The following is a 17,452-nucleotide window of genomic DNA, read 5'->3' as shown; positions in this document are numbered from 1 at the left end:
ACCAAGATTGATGTAAAAAACATAAGAACGATGAGAGAAGAAGGAATCTTCATAGTAAAGAGAGACTTAATTTGTTTGAAAATTTGATCGAGTATAGATGATCTTTGACTCCTTAACTACTGCATAATGTGATTAGAGTTTAAAATAGATGATGTACGAAAGAAGAAAATCAGTGAGAAGGGAGAATTTTTTTTAAAAAAAAACAGAGTGTAGAAATGTAGTAGCAAACAATGACATTAATTAGATAGGATATAAAAAATTATAAAAAATTATTTTAAAAATTTAAACTTAAATTTCACTTCAAATTTAAATAACAATAATAATAATAATAATAATAATAATAATAATAATAATAATAATAATAATAATAATAATAATAAGAAGGTTTAATTAAGTTTTAAGTTACTATAATTTTCAATATTTTTAATTGACTTTCTATTATTTTTATTTATTTATTAAGTATTTAATTTTTTTTAATTTTTTTTTCTTTTTATAAAAAGCTTTCATGTTAGACATCACTATGGTACTTAACATCTCAATTAGGCTGACACTTCAATTAACAACAATCATTTGTCATTCCAGAAAAAAAGTATTATTAAAAAAAACAAAAATATGGAGGATTAGACCAAAATTCATATGTTAACAATTTTTTTTTTTTAATAGAGTGTATTTTTTTAAATTTTTTTAATTGGGTGACTGATAAGTAAATTGGATAACGTGAATATTATTTTATTTCAATCAACTTCCTTATTTAAAAATATAATTTTTTTAATACTCAATAAAATATAATAATAATTTAATTAAAAATATTTAAATTTTACCATAAATTTAAAATTTAATTGAGCATAATAATAATAATAAGATTTAATTGTTACCTAATTTATACATTTAATTAGAAAAGACGTGATTCTTGATGTTGAGCCAGTCACAATTAAACGTTTTTTTTTACGTAGAGAGGGATGTGGGAAATGATATTTGAGTTGTTTAGAAGATCTTTGACTGGTTTTGTAGTTTTGTTAAAAAAGAGAGACATGACAGAGAGTGTGTCTGGGGTGAGTTTGACACAGATTCATAATCTAAGAAACAAAAGTCACAAAGGATTTCTTCCACTCACTACTAAAAACAGCTATCATCATTTTTTTTTAGTAGGCAATAATGTATGAAAGTTTTTAATTAAGATTTCAAAAGATTAAAAAAATGTCTACTATTTAAAACCATACCATTTTAATAAATTATTTTATTCATTGCATTTTTATAATTTTTGTTTGTGTGACTTTTTATTTGTTTCATAAGTACTATTCTCATGATATAATCCCACCCATACATGTAGGATTTTTCTAATTCTAATCTCATTTAGGTTTTTACCCATCTCAACAATGATACATTTATATAGGTTTTTAAATAAATGCAAAATCTCAACAGTTCAATTTCATATATAATTTATTTCTCAAATGAAATCGACTTTAAAAAGTATGTTAAATAAACTATTTTAAATATAGTTATTAATTCTATCAATATTATTTTAATCAACTTAAAATGTTGTCATAAACTAATTACACATATTTAATAGCTAGAAAAATTACAATATTTATGATTACTTGATGAGAAAAGTACTATGAAAACTTAATATAAAAATTATTATAAACAAATATAGTCTTTCGTTTTCTCACCTATTATTGGTGTTTAAAGTGACTTAATAACTTTTTAAACACATCATTTTGTCTGGTAATCTGGTAATGGTTTATTTTCTTTCTTGTCAAAAAAGTTTCTAAGAAAATTACATTAGGTTGGAAATATATATTAATTAATAAAAAAACTTACGATCATAGTTAAATTTAATAAAAATCTATTAAAAAAGTGAACAATAATATAAAAAAATAATTAAATAATATAAAAAAATATTGAAACGATAAATTAGTTTAAACATCTAGATATCTTTTTAAAATTGAAGTGAAAGTGAATAAAATAATTTTCAAAACAAGTCAATCTAATAAAAAGTAATGAGAATAATACGCAATAATATCCATCTGATTGGATATTTGAAATTCAATCATTTCTTTTTTATTGTTTTTTTTGTTACTCATTAAAAATGTTAGTTTATTTGTCTTCTTATCTTTATTTTTATTAAAAAATTTGGTTTAAAATCAAAATATAGTTTAAACTATTTTTAAGAATTTCTTTGTTTATTATTTTTTTTATATATGGATCTGGTCCAATTCTTCATATTTTTTTTTCTGTTTAGTTTTATATTATTTTTTATGTAATGACATATGCGGTTTAACATGAATTTATATATATATATATATATATATATAAATTTTTCATTAAAGGATAAATTATAGATTGAATTTCGTTTAGAGGATATATATATATAAATTTTTCATTAAAGGATAAATTATATATTGAATTTCGTTTAGAGGATATATTGCTATATTTAATACTTAAATGAATGTTGTGTTATAAGAAATGAAGCATTTAGATGAGATTTGAGCCCCAAAGCTTATTTAACTTTACTTCCTTGTACTTAATTGAAAAAGAAAACAACCTTTATGGATATAAAGTTCAACATTTTAACAAAGAAGCCAGACCCACCTTCCACTAATTAAGCTTTAGACATAAACAAGATTACTCCTTCTTTTTCTTCCACAAAGTAAAAGGAAAACTGTCTTCAAAATATTTTTTCCAATATCATACAATTTGTTGTCTAATGATCATTGGTTTATTGCTCATCTCAAAAAGGATATATTTCAAAATTACTTTCATCTTAAATTTAGAATGAATGTTAACCAATGTTTTCAAATCACTAACTAAACAATTAACGTAACTTTTAAGACACTTTTCAACATCATATAGTTATAATAAAGAAATTGGATACGCAAAGTTAAAGGAATGCTAATTTTCCTGAAAGGTAAAGCTGATAGGAACACACTTTTGAGAAGGAATACTGTTTAAGTAAAGAAGGTGTGTTTTGATATCCGTTTAAAAATTAATTTTGAATTATCTTGATTTTTTCTTATTAAAAGTGAACTTTAAATTTAAGTTAATCTTATAAAATATTCTGATACTATAATAAAATGTGAAAGTCTAACTTAATCTTATAAAATAATTTATAAAGAGAGGTTACATCCATTTATATATTAAAATAATGTTATTATCTTTAGTTAATGTAAAATTTTCAACAATTTTATAAAATTAATTTAAACAAATATTAATTAAAGATAAAATGGATTTTGTTTGGATGATACATATTAAAAATTAATTTTAAGACATAATTAATACTACATGAAAAATTGCAATTAACATGGATTTTGGGATGTATTTTTTTTATAAAAAATTTTCATGTTAGATATTACTATGCTACTTGACATCTCAGCTCTCAAGTAACAACAATTATTTGTCATCACATGAAAAAATTATTATTAAAAGAAAAATAAAAATATGAGGGATTAGACCATATGTTACACAAAAAAAAGATACATATATAAACTATACCTATTAATAAAGAATTTTAAGAACAGACTATATGGAAGCCTGGATTTTGGGATGTATTTATCAAAATGAATATTTTCACGTATATATTATAATGTAAATATTTTGTGTATGATATTCAATAATATATATATATATATAATTAGAAATTAAATGTTTCATGAGTCAAAATAATTGTTCTAATTTTTTAGTTTGAATTGAATTTTAACCAGAATTAAGTATAACAACAAAAGAATGTCTACTTACAAACAACTCTGAATTTAGAAATAAGAATAATGACCAAAAAGTGTCTGTAAGACTAAAATTGAATTGAAATTCTTCTTTATAATGTGACATGTTATTATATAGATTTTTATGACTTTCTATTTTATCATATTAGATCATATTGAATAATATATTGGAGATGAAAACTCTTACATTAAGCAAATAACATAATTCTTGATTATTATGTAATTGATATAAATATATATTAGAGATCATCTACATAATTCTTGATTATTATATAATCTATATAAATATATATTAGAGATAATAGATTCTCTTTTACGCTTTTTATTTGTGATAAACCATAACTCATTACTTGAATGAGTAAAATGATAATAAATTTATAAAATAATTAATACAGTACCTCATGTGCTTAGGTAAATATATACTATTAAAATTAATCTTAACCTGTAATTTAAATGTAAAGTTAAATTATGCAACAACAACAAAATGAGTTGTATTATTGAAAGTTATACATTGAAAACAAAATTGACTCACCCAAGTACTTAAAAAAACTACTAAAAAATAACTTTCAAAGTAATTTCAATTTAAAATTTGAAATCATGTTCCAAACTTAAATTTAGACATCACAAGTAATGAAAAACTATGTTTAAATACTCATAAATTTAAGTCTAATAATCCAAACATAGCATGAAATCAATAACCTTTTAGGAAAATGTTAATGATAGATGTGATTATATTTTTCATGTAATTTTTAGATTTCTTTTTACTATATAACAGGTTTTTTACTTTATAAATACTGTTTGGTAAATTGACTTTTCATTGATTTGTAGCGTTTGAGATTCTATATTCAATTTTAAAAAAAACTAATTTCATGTTATTAAATTAGTGTTTTACTTTTATAATTAAGGTCAGTTTTGTAACAGCCTCACTATCCATAACATAGTATCATACTAGTGGAAATTAATATATATGTATATACTATTATCACATAAAAATATCATTATAAATAAATCATGAAATAGAAATCAATTTTAGATAAAAAATAATAATTAGTTGTTACAGTGACTAAATTAGAGACTATTTTAGAGACTAAAAAATTTTTTGGTTTCTAAATTAGTTTCTAAATTGGTATGTAATTAGCTACCAAGGTTTTAACTACCAATTATTTAGATTTTAAATTTATTAGCTAATTAGATACTAATCTAGAAACCATCTAATAATAATAGAAACTAATTTAGAAACCAAAAAAGTTTTTTTTTTTAGTTTCTAAAATGATCTCTAATATAGTCACTATAACAACTAATTATTTTTTGTCTCTAAATTTGTTTTCTATTTCATGATTTTCTTGTAGTGTATTTACATAAATCATTATAAGGATTGTAAAGGTGTTCAAGATATAAATACATCAAAAGAATGATCCTAAACTATTATTCAAGAAGTTATATTAAAAAGAAATATGATCATAACACTTAGGTACAATATTATATAATATCATAATTTAAAAAACACATAATATATATATAATTATTTATGTATATAAATTAAATAAATTCATAGTCACACATCATGTTATAATTAAATATGAGATTTTTTTTAAGTACTATAAAAAAAGTCACAATAAACAAATCTTACAAGAGACTTACACCTGACATATAGTTGAGATGTCAAGTTGCATAATGATGCATAACATGAAAGTTTTAATAAATAAAAAACTTATATTTTAATAATTAGTTGTTATTTAATAAAAAAAAATTTGTAGTAAATAAGCTAAGGGGTTGAGCGATATACCTGAACAGATATACTTGACCATTTATAGGATGCTAAATTGCTTTAAAAACATAATGAAAAAAAAAATCAAACACTTATTGCATTCATTACTAAAATTTCATTTAAATGCTGATTTTTCTCTTTTATTATGGTATGTCAAGTTAGGTGAGGTTTAAACGAATTGATTATCCAATTCAATAATTTTGGTCTATCCGATAAGAGATTAAATGGTATTATGTTTGACCTAATTATAAAAGGAGTTATATCTAATATATTTAAATTAGATTACTTGAGTTTTCCACCTAGTAAACATTTATAGTTATTGATGATCTTAAACTCATTGAGGATTATATCTTGGATTTTTATAAAAATCTTTATGATACGTCTAGTTCTAATGATCAAGCTATAGGTAGTATGAAAGAGTTTATTGGTACTTATATTCCTGAAATGGTTTCTTCTGAGGAGAACACTATGTTGATTAAATGCCCAGATTATTTGGAGATTAAAAATACAATTTTTAATCTTAATGGTAGTAGTGCTACTGGTTCAGACGATTTTGGTGGTGTTTTCTTTCATTCTTGTTGGGACATTATTGGGTCGGATGTTTGCAAAATTGTTCAATAGTTTTTTAAGCAAATATGGGTTCTTCCTGGAATGAACAACAGTGTGGTCTCTCTTATTGCTAAAATTCAGGGTGCTCGTTCCCTTAAAGATTACAGACCAATTATTGTAACTAATTTCAAATTTAAGATTATTTCCAAAATACTGGCGGATAGGCTTGCAATTATGGCTGCTAGAATCATTTCTCTTAATCAGTATGGATTTGTGCAGGGTAGACAAATTCAGGATTGTATTGGTGTTGCTTTTGAAGTTATTAACATGCTTTCTAAAAAGGTTAGGAGAGGTAATGTGGCTTACAAAGTTGATATTCATAAATCTTTTGACACACTCTGAGTTGGAATTTTTATTGTTAGTTTTGACACGCTTCAGTTTTCATCCATCATTTGTTGGATGGATTAGTATGATTCTTCGTTCAACTATGCTTTCTATCAGGATAAATGGTAGTTTGGTGGGTTTTTTTCCCTTGTAGTAGAGTTGTGGGACAAGGTGATCCCTTATCTCCTTTACTTTTCTGCCTTGTAGAGGAGGTTCTAAGTAGAGGTATTTCTAAGTTTGTGAATGATAAGAAGATTCTACATATGGCTAGTCCGCCAGGTTACATCACTCCCTCTCATATTTTATATGCTGATGACATTTTTGTTTTCTGTAGGGTAGATAATAAGTCTCTTAGAAATTTGAGTATTTTCCTTAAAACATATAGTGATTTTTCAGGTCAATAGGTTAATAATTCTAAGAGTAGCTTTTTCACCATGGATACTGCAAGATTTGTTGCCAAAATTCAACGTCTTCTTTCTTGTAGTCATGATTGTTTACCTTTAATTATTTAGGGGTGTCTATCTTTGTTGGTGCTCCAAAGTTTAGTTTTCTGCAACCTTTGGCTGATAAAGTCAAATTGAAACTAGCATCTTGAAAAGGGAAATCTGTTAGCATGATGGGTTGGATGCAGTTGGTTAATACATTCATTATTGGATTTTTAGCTTATAGCTTTAATATGTATAAATGGCTTGTTTCAATTCTTAAGCAAGTCGAGCAATGATGTAGAAATTTTATTTGAATGGGTGATATTCTAAAAAATGGCATAGCTATAGTTAATTGGGCTAAGATTTCTTCTCCTCTTGAGAATGGAGGTTTGAAGATTATTAACCTCCACCATGAAAATAATGCGTATCTTCTTAAACTTGCTTGGAATTTTGCTTATAGTAATATGTCCTTGTCTCTTCTCTTGAAAGCCAAAGTTCTTAAATCAAAATATAAGCTTAGAATGGTTTATAGATCCTCATCTATTTGGTATGAAATTAAGCAGTTTTGTGAAACCATTCTTGATCATACTTATTGGACTGTTGGTACAGGTACTCTTATTAATTTTTTGGAATGATATAAATGGTGTTCTACTACTTCTTTATCACACATTGCAGGGTTATCTGATGGTCCTAGTATTCCGGATACAATCTCCCAATTTTGAACTGGTTGTAATTGGAATATTCTCTTGTCTTTACAGGATATGCTTCATCTTTTTTCTAATATCATGATTAAGGAGGAACAAGATATTCCTAGTTGTACTCTAGATGAATCTGGTTATTTCACTCTTAAATTGGCTAGGACATTTTTCTTGGATCCAGGAGTTCCATGTGGTTGGGGTAAAATCATTTGGCCTTCATATATTCCTCCTTCCAAAACTCTAATACTCTGGAAAGTTTTTCATGGGTAGCTTCCTACAGATCAGCCTATTAGAATAGAGGTTTGCATATATGTTCTATGTGTTCGCTTTGTCAAAAGCAGGAAGAATCTATTCAACATTTATTTTTTGAATGTTCTATTGTTTTACATATTTGGAGTTGGGTTTGGCAAATTTTTATTAATTCTCATTTCTCTAGTAAGGATGATCTTTTTTTCTTTTATTAAGAGTGACAGTAGTCCTTTGGTTATATTGATTAAGCTTGTTGTGATCACTTTTTCTATTTGGATGATATGGCGTATGAGGAATTATGTTAGATTTCAGGATAGGATTGATGTTTTCCGGGCTATTTTGGTCATTAAAAATCTCACGTGTCTAGTGAGAAATTCGTCTAAAGCTTCAATGAAAAATGTTATGTTGAATTTCAATGTAATTAGTTGTTTTGGTATTAATACTCGTAGTGATAAAGTTCTTCCTCCTCTTCCTGTTATATGGGAGTTTCCTTCACCAGGCTGGGTTAAAACTAACACTAATAGTACGGCTAGGGGTTATCTTGGTCTTGCTACTTGTGGAGGTATTTTTCGTTGGAGTATGGGGGAGTTTATCGGTGGTTTTTCTACATTTATTGACGTTTAGAGTGCTTTGGTTGCTGAGTTTTATGGAGTTATATATGCTATGGAGGAAATTCAAAATATAGGGCTTACTAATGTATGACTTGAATGTGATTTTGTCTTGGTTAGTGGTGCATTTACTACTAGAACTAAAGTTCTGTGGATGCTTCGTAATCAGTGGAACACTTGTCTTAATTACGGTGGAAAAATCAAGTTTAAGGTTATTCATATTTTTCGTGAAGGGAATGCGTGTGCGGATAAGCTGCCTAACTTAGGATTTATTCATAGAGACTCATTTCATTTGTATAATTGGCTTTCATCTAGTCTATTCTTAGAGTTCTTTATAAATAAGTATGATCTACCTATGTATAATTTTGGTTAACATATGAGTTTTGGTTTAATCCCCATATTATTTTTTGTATTTTTTTTTCTTTTAACAATATTTTTTTCATGTGATAGCAGATGATTGTTATTACTTGAAATATCATTCTAGCTGAGATGTCAAGTTGTATAGTGATATTTAACATACCTAACATGAAAGCTTTATATATAAAAAGTAATAATTAAATTTTTACTATAATCGCAAACTTAATGTTGTAGGGAACACTTTCATACAAATAAATGTGACAGTAGCGTGATTGAACCTAATTAACTAAATAAATATCAAATTGTTATAATTAACATTCATTTCAATAATTTATATATTTTCACTAATATTATATGTGAAAAGAAAATACAATATAACAAGTTAGTTGTAGAAAGAGGTAAGGTAAAATTTATAAGTATTTTTTAATATTTTTGCAAGACTGGTTAATAAATGGGTGATGATGGTTTACTAGTTGAGAAGGATTTTCAAAAATAATTTGTGAGAAATGGTCAAAGCTTGTATAAGTATAACAAGATATTTTACTTTTATACTGATTAATCTTAACATCGATCTACATATAATTGTTTTTATAAATATAAAAGAATTTCACTAATCAAATACGTTTATAAGTTTTTTTTTTGGTTATAGTAAATATATAAAATCACTCTCGGTTATACATCATTCAATAACAAACAATTTTAGAGTTAAAAAAATTAATTACTATATTAATTAAATTAGATACTATGTTAAAAATTAAAAAATTATTTACATTTAAAATGATTTTTATTATTAATAAAAATTTATAAAAAAAATATTTTTTAAATTAGTATTTAAATTAGTTATAATAATTTTAGATTCTAAATTAATCTCTAAAAGACTAATAGAGACTAACTTAGAATATAAAGTATTAAAATATAAAATAGTAAGTAATTAAAACCTAATGGTTAGATACCAATTTAAAAATTATTTTATAAATTTTTATTGAAAATAAAAACTACTTTAGATATTAATAATTTTTTAGTTTATAAAATTATCTAATTTAGTCAAATAATAACTAATTATTTTAATTTTTAAAATTAATTTTTATTTAATAATTTTTTAAAGTGTACTCTTTATTTTCCTTTATTTTAAAAATATACAAATATTACTTTTCACTGAGCCACTTTAATGATTATTCTACAACAATCTTTAACTATAACAAAAGACTTTGTTTAAGATATAAGATAACTTTTAAATGAAAATATATACAATAAGTACTTGCTCGGATAAAAGATACATTCATATGAAGGTTTCAAAAAGTATTATGCACTTCTATATCATTTATAAGACATTTATAATTTAGAATTTTAATAAAAAAAATTAGTTTATATTAACTAAGTTAAATAATATCTTATAAACTAAAAAAATATTAATATATAAAATAATATAAATTAATTTATGAATTAGTATAACTATTAAAATTTTAGTTACTAGTTACTTTAAATTCTAACTTAATTATTAGTTACTAGTGACTTTATTGCATTAACATTGTTTTTAATGAGTTAGGATTTAGAAGTTGATTGGTGACAAGGAAATTATGGGGGCAAGTACGTTGCATACCCTGGTTTTGATTGAAAGAAAAAGAAACGTGCATCAATCATAAGAAGACTTTTGAATTTACACTTTGCAATTGCAACACAATCTCCCTACTCTCCACGTTTCATCCATTCACTGGTCCTTCAACTAAAGCCTCACCATCAACGAATTATCTGCATAATACTATTCATATTACTCACATTTCATCCAATAATTCACACATCATGTTTTGCCCAATTATCATAACCATGATTAGAGCCAAAAACCTCATGTTTTAAAAATTAACTCCTTCAACTGGAAAAATAAATTATTAACATCTTTGAAATTTCGAATTCCCACTTCTTTAATATTTCTTTATAAGTCAAAATATTTGTAAATTTTATTAGTTTGAAAATAGTAACAAAAAAGAATTAAAATTCACATTATATAAATAAATTGTTTAGTGGAAGATATTTAAAAAATTGTTACTAGAATTTGGAAAGTGTGTATTCGCATTTGTTCGTTTACGTATCAGACAGAGATGCATTAGGTAAAGCAATGGTTTGTGATGTTGGATCATTAAAGTGTCATTGAGGCACACAAGAAACAAGACGAGACAGCAAGTGGGACATAATATTTTTTAATTATTTTATAAATTTTTGTTAATAATAAAAATCATTTTAAATATTAATATTTTTTAATCTTTACAATAAAATTTAATTTAATCAATATATTAATTAAGTATTTTTTATCTCTAAATTTAATTATTATTTAATAACAAACTTTAACATGCATTAAGCTTAATTTGATTTTTTTTAATTAATAAATTATTAGTTTGGGTCATGCTCACTAATACTAAAGTATCAACAACAAATATAGTAAAGTGAGCCTCTTTTGATGATATAAATATATGGAAACTTTGGCAATATAAAAACAGTCATAAACATTAATCAATCAATGCCTCTTTTGAAACCTTACAGTGACTTATCACAGTTCTAAATGTTTTAGTCACATAGACAAATATCTAAAAATATCTATGACGTAAAAGTAATAGAATTTTTTTTGAAAAACTAAAGAACAGATAGAGTTTTCTTGGGTTGACAAAAAGACACACAAAAACTTGTACTGGGCATTATGTACAAACCTTTGTCTCTTTTTATATCCAAACAAAACATTGAATAAAGTAAAAACAAAATTTCTGATTTTTATTCTTTTATTTTTGGAAGAGAGTTTTCATCCATTCAAATAATATCTTTTTAGTATTTTTCTCATACTTGTTGTTCTTCTATTACTTTTCTGGAGAATCTCTCAAAGCAAATTAAAACAAGTATCAAGCTTGGTTGATTTGCTTTGCGAAAAATTCCAATGCTAGCACCAATACCTATTGGTTGGTAGGCCACAATGGTAGAGTATGTCTGTAGAAAACTCTTGTGAGTTAAACCTTACACAAAAACATCATTGAATAAAGAAACAAAACGATAAAAACATTAAATCGTTTTTATTCTCAGACGTTGTTTTACTGATTCTTTTTTATACAATTATGATAAAGTATATATGATCAACTTAAGCGTAACTAGGAGAAAAATAAATAATGTGAAAATAATTAAAAAAATAGAATTATTAAATATGTGTGAATATATGGGATGGGATGTTTGATAGTGATGAGGTAGAAAAATGAAGAAATGAGTTTCGGAGTGGAGTGTGGTTGGATACTGCTCTCCTTCACCCATGGACCCTATCGTTCAGCGTCCCTCCATTACCATCATTCACTTTTTTTCTATCACATCATAACTATATTTCAATTTTTCATTTTTTTCACTCAAACATAAATTTTACTCTAACTAAATTTTATAAAACAGTGTAAAGAATCATGTTTGTATCCAATTTTTAACATTTTAACTTTTTAGATGAAAATAAAATTATATATTTATAAATGGTATGATATGTGTAGAATCTTTATCAAAACTAGTCAACTTGTGCTAAAATTATATGATTTAATAAAATTAATAAATTTTTTATAAGTGAACTCTAATTTAAATGATTATGATATATTGAGAAATAAATTTTAAGCAAACTTAATCTTATAAAATTGACTTATAATATAAGGTTCACTCATAAAATCTTTAATAGATAACATTTTCAAAAGTTTACAAACTATTTTTTCTCTTTTCTATAATTTTTTTTTTACTATTATCTAATTTTTTAACATTTCTTTTCACTTATCTACTTGTCCTATTTCTTTTCTTCTACCAAAGAGAGTGAAAAAAATCATCATCTCTCACTCCTACATATTAGAGAACATTTAAATTTAGGTCCAATTAAAAGTTCTTTTTTATGAAAGTTTACATTTTTTTATCAGAAAAACATTAAAGTTTACATGAGATGATACATTATAAATTAGGAAGTAGAGAAACATTCTATGTCTTTTCTATATATTTTAAATAAAAATAAGATGAAAAAATAGAGAAGAGAGTTAAAACTTTCTTATGTAATAAGTAGAATGAAGATATAATGTGAATCTTCATTTATATATCGCAACCCTTTATATACTGGTTCTTCCTGGTGGTTTTTGGTATGAAAGGTTGAAACAAAATAAAATGGGACAATTTACAGAAATAATTGATGAGAAAATATTCTGTAGATATAAAAAACAAATGGAGGTGAAGTTAGGACTGGGTTAAGAAGTAAAACAAATAATAAAAAAAAAAACTATTAGTTAATCAAGGAAAAGAGAATAGTATGTGAATGAAAATGAAAAAAAAACAATAACTGTAAAAGATTTGATTAGTGTAATGGATTTTAAAAATATAAAATGATATAATTATAAAATATCAAATTACTCTTATTATTATAAATTAATTTTAATTAAATATTAAATTATTATTTTATAAATTTAATTTAATTTTATTATAAAATTATTATTAAAATAATATTTATTCTAATTTTATTATATTTATTATCATTTATATTTATTATATTTATTCTAACAATATTTTAAAAATTTAATTCATTAATTATAATTAAAAAAAATTATTTTATTATTTTTTACTATTTTATACATTTATTGTTATTATTATTTATTCGAATTTTATTATTTTATAAATTATTATTATTATTTCATTAATATAACTTTACAGTTTTATTATTATTTTATTAAAAAAATTATTTATTATTTTATTATATTTTTATAACATTTTTTATTATTACTATTTTATTTATTATTATATAATATAATCAATTTTATTACGTTATATAATGTAATTTAATTGATTACATTATATAATCTGTTGTAATACATAATCGAATATAATTTTTTTTATTTGTTATTTGTAGAGGTATATACATATATAATTACTTCTTTTTATTGTAGGTTTTTTTTTCTTCTAAAAATGTAAAGATAAAGATGGTTCAAATATATTTCTCACATTTCAATTGTCACTTTTTTTAAAATTATTAATGTTATTAAATTTGTAAGGAGGGAAAGAAACATATTATTAATGTTATTAAATTTGTAGAATGGAAGTGGGTGTGCTTGTTTCTACAACTATATGACTGTTTGGCCGAAAGGAGGATTTTTTTTTTTACTTGATGAAAAGTGTGCATTGGGCAATGTTTTATTCCCAATTGCGGCGAACTAAAGTTAAAACATGAAGACCATCAATTATTGTTCCAAGTAAAACTCTCATCTCACTCAAACAAAACCACTTCTTGCAGTTGAGTTGACAACCATATTATGTTTAAGTTAGAGTTCATCACCCTCTTCCAAAAGCTGGAAAGACCCGGGTTTACCGGATCCTGTCCACTGGGGAAAACCACAAAATACTCATGGAAACCTTTCTCATAATTCATATCCCAAAAAAATCTAACATATATTAAGTTCTCCCTTTCAATACAAACAAACTAAGAATATTATCATATAAACTAATAATACAAATTTTGAAAGGGAGAAAATAAAAAAAGGAGCTGTTATATTATAAATCTTAACAGGGTGAATAATGTTGAAGAAGCCTATTGGCTTCCCTAAGACCACTGAAGTAAGCTCCATGAGTTGTGGAATAATGGGTTCTGTGGGTTGCTTCCCCTGCAAACAAGATTTGAAGTGGTGGTGAAGCAGAAGGGTGGCTGCTGCTACATTTTGGCAAAGGTTCTGCCATTGTATCAAAATCATCTCCACTTGATCCAACTGCCACATGACTGTATGAGCCTAGAAATAAAGGATCTGTTCCCCATTCGCTCTTCAAGACTTTACTGAATTTAACCTTATATTCGTGGGAGGAGTGCTTTTCAGATTTCACATTCCCGTTGCAAAACTCAACTGAACGTGACAGGAAGCATGAAATTGTGTCTGAAACCCCTTTACTGATCTCTTCTTCTTTGAGTGACTCAATTGCCAGAGCTTCTTCCCCGGCAAACCAAGATAAGAGGACACTAGAATTGTTGTAGATAGGACAAAGAGTAGCAGTCCTCCTCATCCACCAGGGTATTTTCTTGTGCTTCAACTCAGATTGATGTGAATGGAAAACCATTTGCAAGAAGGGGAACCCTCTGGAGTGTTCGTCTCTTCTTCCATGAGGAGGACTCAATTGCATGAACAACTTGTTAACAACACCAAAACCAAGCCTTGAAATAGCCTCAGCCTTAAAAGAGGGTAGAGGGGGATGGAACATTGACATACCTGAATCATCATCATGAATAGAGGCCTTCAGCACTCCCAGTGAGACCGTGACAATGACATGATCCGCTGACATAATAGAGCCATCAGAGAAATGTAGCACCACAGGCCTAGAACATGTTCCATTTTCCATATTCATCGCCTCGTGTCTCTCGGGTTGCCACTCAATTCTTGTGACTTTTCTACCCAACTGAACTAAACCAGGTGGTAGCACAGATGCTAACGATTCAATTATGTTTGAGTAGCCTTTAGCAATTGTGATTTCTTCACCTGGAAACATCTGGTATTCACTTTCTGCGCCATAATCCAAAGTCAATAAGTCAGCAACAGATGTACAAGTCCTCTGTGTGTTCTCGTGCATGGCAAAGATTGCTTCATCAAGCAACTTCCTACTCCACTTTCCGAACCCTTTGAGCTCCTTTTCCTCTTTTGATGAACCCCAATAAGCATCAAGGCCTTGTCTGAGAAAAGAGCCAACACTGAGGTTTCCGCTGTCACCCTTGTTTGTTGTTGTTGCTGTTGACATCTTTCCCTGAGCATGGTCCATGAGATTGTTGAAAAGCTTGGTGATGGGGTGAACAAAGGAAGGGTTTAGCACAAAGCCACCTTCAGCAATGGTGGTGGTCTTATTTTCATTCCCATCCATGCACTCCCAAGGCTGGTCAGACTCAAGTGCATGGATTTGTTGGGCTATTTTGTGAATTGGACTTCCTTCAATTCCATGGATCCAAGTAGCACCCATCTCAATCCGGTCACCACCAAACTCTGAAGTGTTGATTCTCCCACCAATCCTGTTTCCACCTTCCACAACACACACCTCAAACAAGCTCTTTGAGACACTCACACTGTGAAGCTTGTTGGCAGCTGTGAGGCCCGCCATTCCTGCTCCAATTATCACAATTCGTGCCTTCTTCACCGCCATTGTTGCCACTTAGCTCTGCTTCTTGTCTCACCGATGAAACAAGATTAGAGGAGGGAAAATAAGTGGTATGTGTGAGTATGAAGCTGAGATTTGAGTTACTGGCAATGAATTTATAAGGGGGTGGTGATTTTGTTGTTTTGTTAAGATTCAAAAGTACTTTTGTGTGTGTTCTATTTTCCAAAAAATGTTACAAACAAAAATGAATTTGAAGTGACATACTATGTTTCAAAACCAAGTTTAAAGAAGAGACACGTAATCATTTATTTAAGATACTTTGTTCACTTACCTTTTTCTAGTGACTTCTTTCCGCACACTATAATTTATTATGCCCTAATAAAGACACTGCTCTACTTTTGCTTTATCCCTCTATCAGACTAAACTTACAGGCAAAGACTCTCACTTTTATTCAAGTGTTTTTTTTCACTAATTCTTCTCTAATTATAATTGAAGGTTCATTTTACTAATTTCATGCCACTTTAAACTTTAATCATAAGTTTTATTAAGCAGAAGATTAAACTAATTTTAATTAGAAAACCATACTATAAAGGCAAAAATATATAAAATATGGTGGTGTGAATAAATGTGGGGAAGTAGAAATGGTAAAAAAGTAAATAAGGAGCAGAAGTTAGAAGCAGTGAATAGAGTAATAATTGAAAGAGAAGTACTATGCTCAGCATGAGCCACATAACCTGTGGCCCTCTCCACACCACCCACAACAAACAAATTTTTGTACAATACAGCCACAATTGTTAAAGAATGAGAAAACAAAATTCATGCCCACTCTTAATACTACTTTCTTTGCTTTAAGGAAAAAAAAATAGAAACTCAGATCATTATTTTATCATACAAAATTTTAAGAAAAGAAAATACATATATACAACACAAATATATCTTAAATGAAAAATATATCACTACAATAAAATTATGAAATAGAAACCAATTTTTAGAGACAAAAAATAATAATTACTATAGTAACTAAATTATAGACCATTTTAGAGACTAGAAAAATTTTGATTTTTAAATTAGTTTATATTATTGTTAAATGATTTCTAAATTGGTGACTAATTAGCAATCAAGGTTTTTGCTATCAAATTTAAAATCTAAATAATTGGTAGCAAAAACTTTGGTTGTTAATTAGATTCCAATTTAGAAACCATTTAACAATAATAGAAACTAATTTAGAAATCAAAAATTTGTAGTCTCTAAAATTGTCTATAATTTAGTCACTATATCAACTAATTATTTTTTGTATCTAAAAATTGGTTTATATTTCATAATTTTTTTTGTAGTGTATGCATAACAAATGAGGATTTTTTTTGCACTATTCCCTTTCTTTTAAATTTTTTTAAAAAATATATGTGATGGGTTACACATTTTTTTCTTTCCTTATTTTCTCCATGTTAAATGATAAAAATAATTTTTTTATGAATGTAACTTTTCTTTCTCTTTTTTATTTTTATTTTTTTCTGTCCTTTGGAGTGTAGTTTTGTAGTTTTAGAAATCGAATATTTAGTATATAAGAAAACAAATAGAATAGAAAAGAATT

At 26.1% G+C, this 17,452-nt stretch overlaps 1 protein-coding gene across 1 annotated transcript; it reads right to left on the bottom strand.

Annotated features, from left to right (window-relative positions):
- Nucleotides 1-14,132: 14,132 nt before the first annotated feature.
- Nucleotides 14,133-16,139, bottom strand: LOC137807231 (putative polyamine oxidase 5). The gene has a single exon (XM_068607741.2). It carries the CDS (start codon nucleotides 15,904-15,906, stop codon nucleotides 14,293-14,295), a length of 1,614 nt encoding a protein of 537 aa, XP_068463842.1. The 5' UTR covers nucleotides 15,907-16,139; the 3' UTR covers nucleotides 14,133-14,292.
- Nucleotides 16,140-17,452: the final 1,313 nt, after the last annotated feature.

This window comes from Phaseolus vulgaris, chromosome 3, assembly GCF_051622355.1.
Source record: "Phaseolus vulgaris cultivar YP4 chromosome 3, ASM5162235v1, whole genome shotgun sequence".
NCBI lineage: Eukaryota > Viridiplantae > Streptophyta > Magnoliopsida > Fabales > Fabaceae > Phaseolus > Phaseolus vulgaris.
The sequence above is the reverse complement of the archived record's forward strand: the minus strand, read 5'-3'. Positions and strand labels throughout refer to the sequence as shown.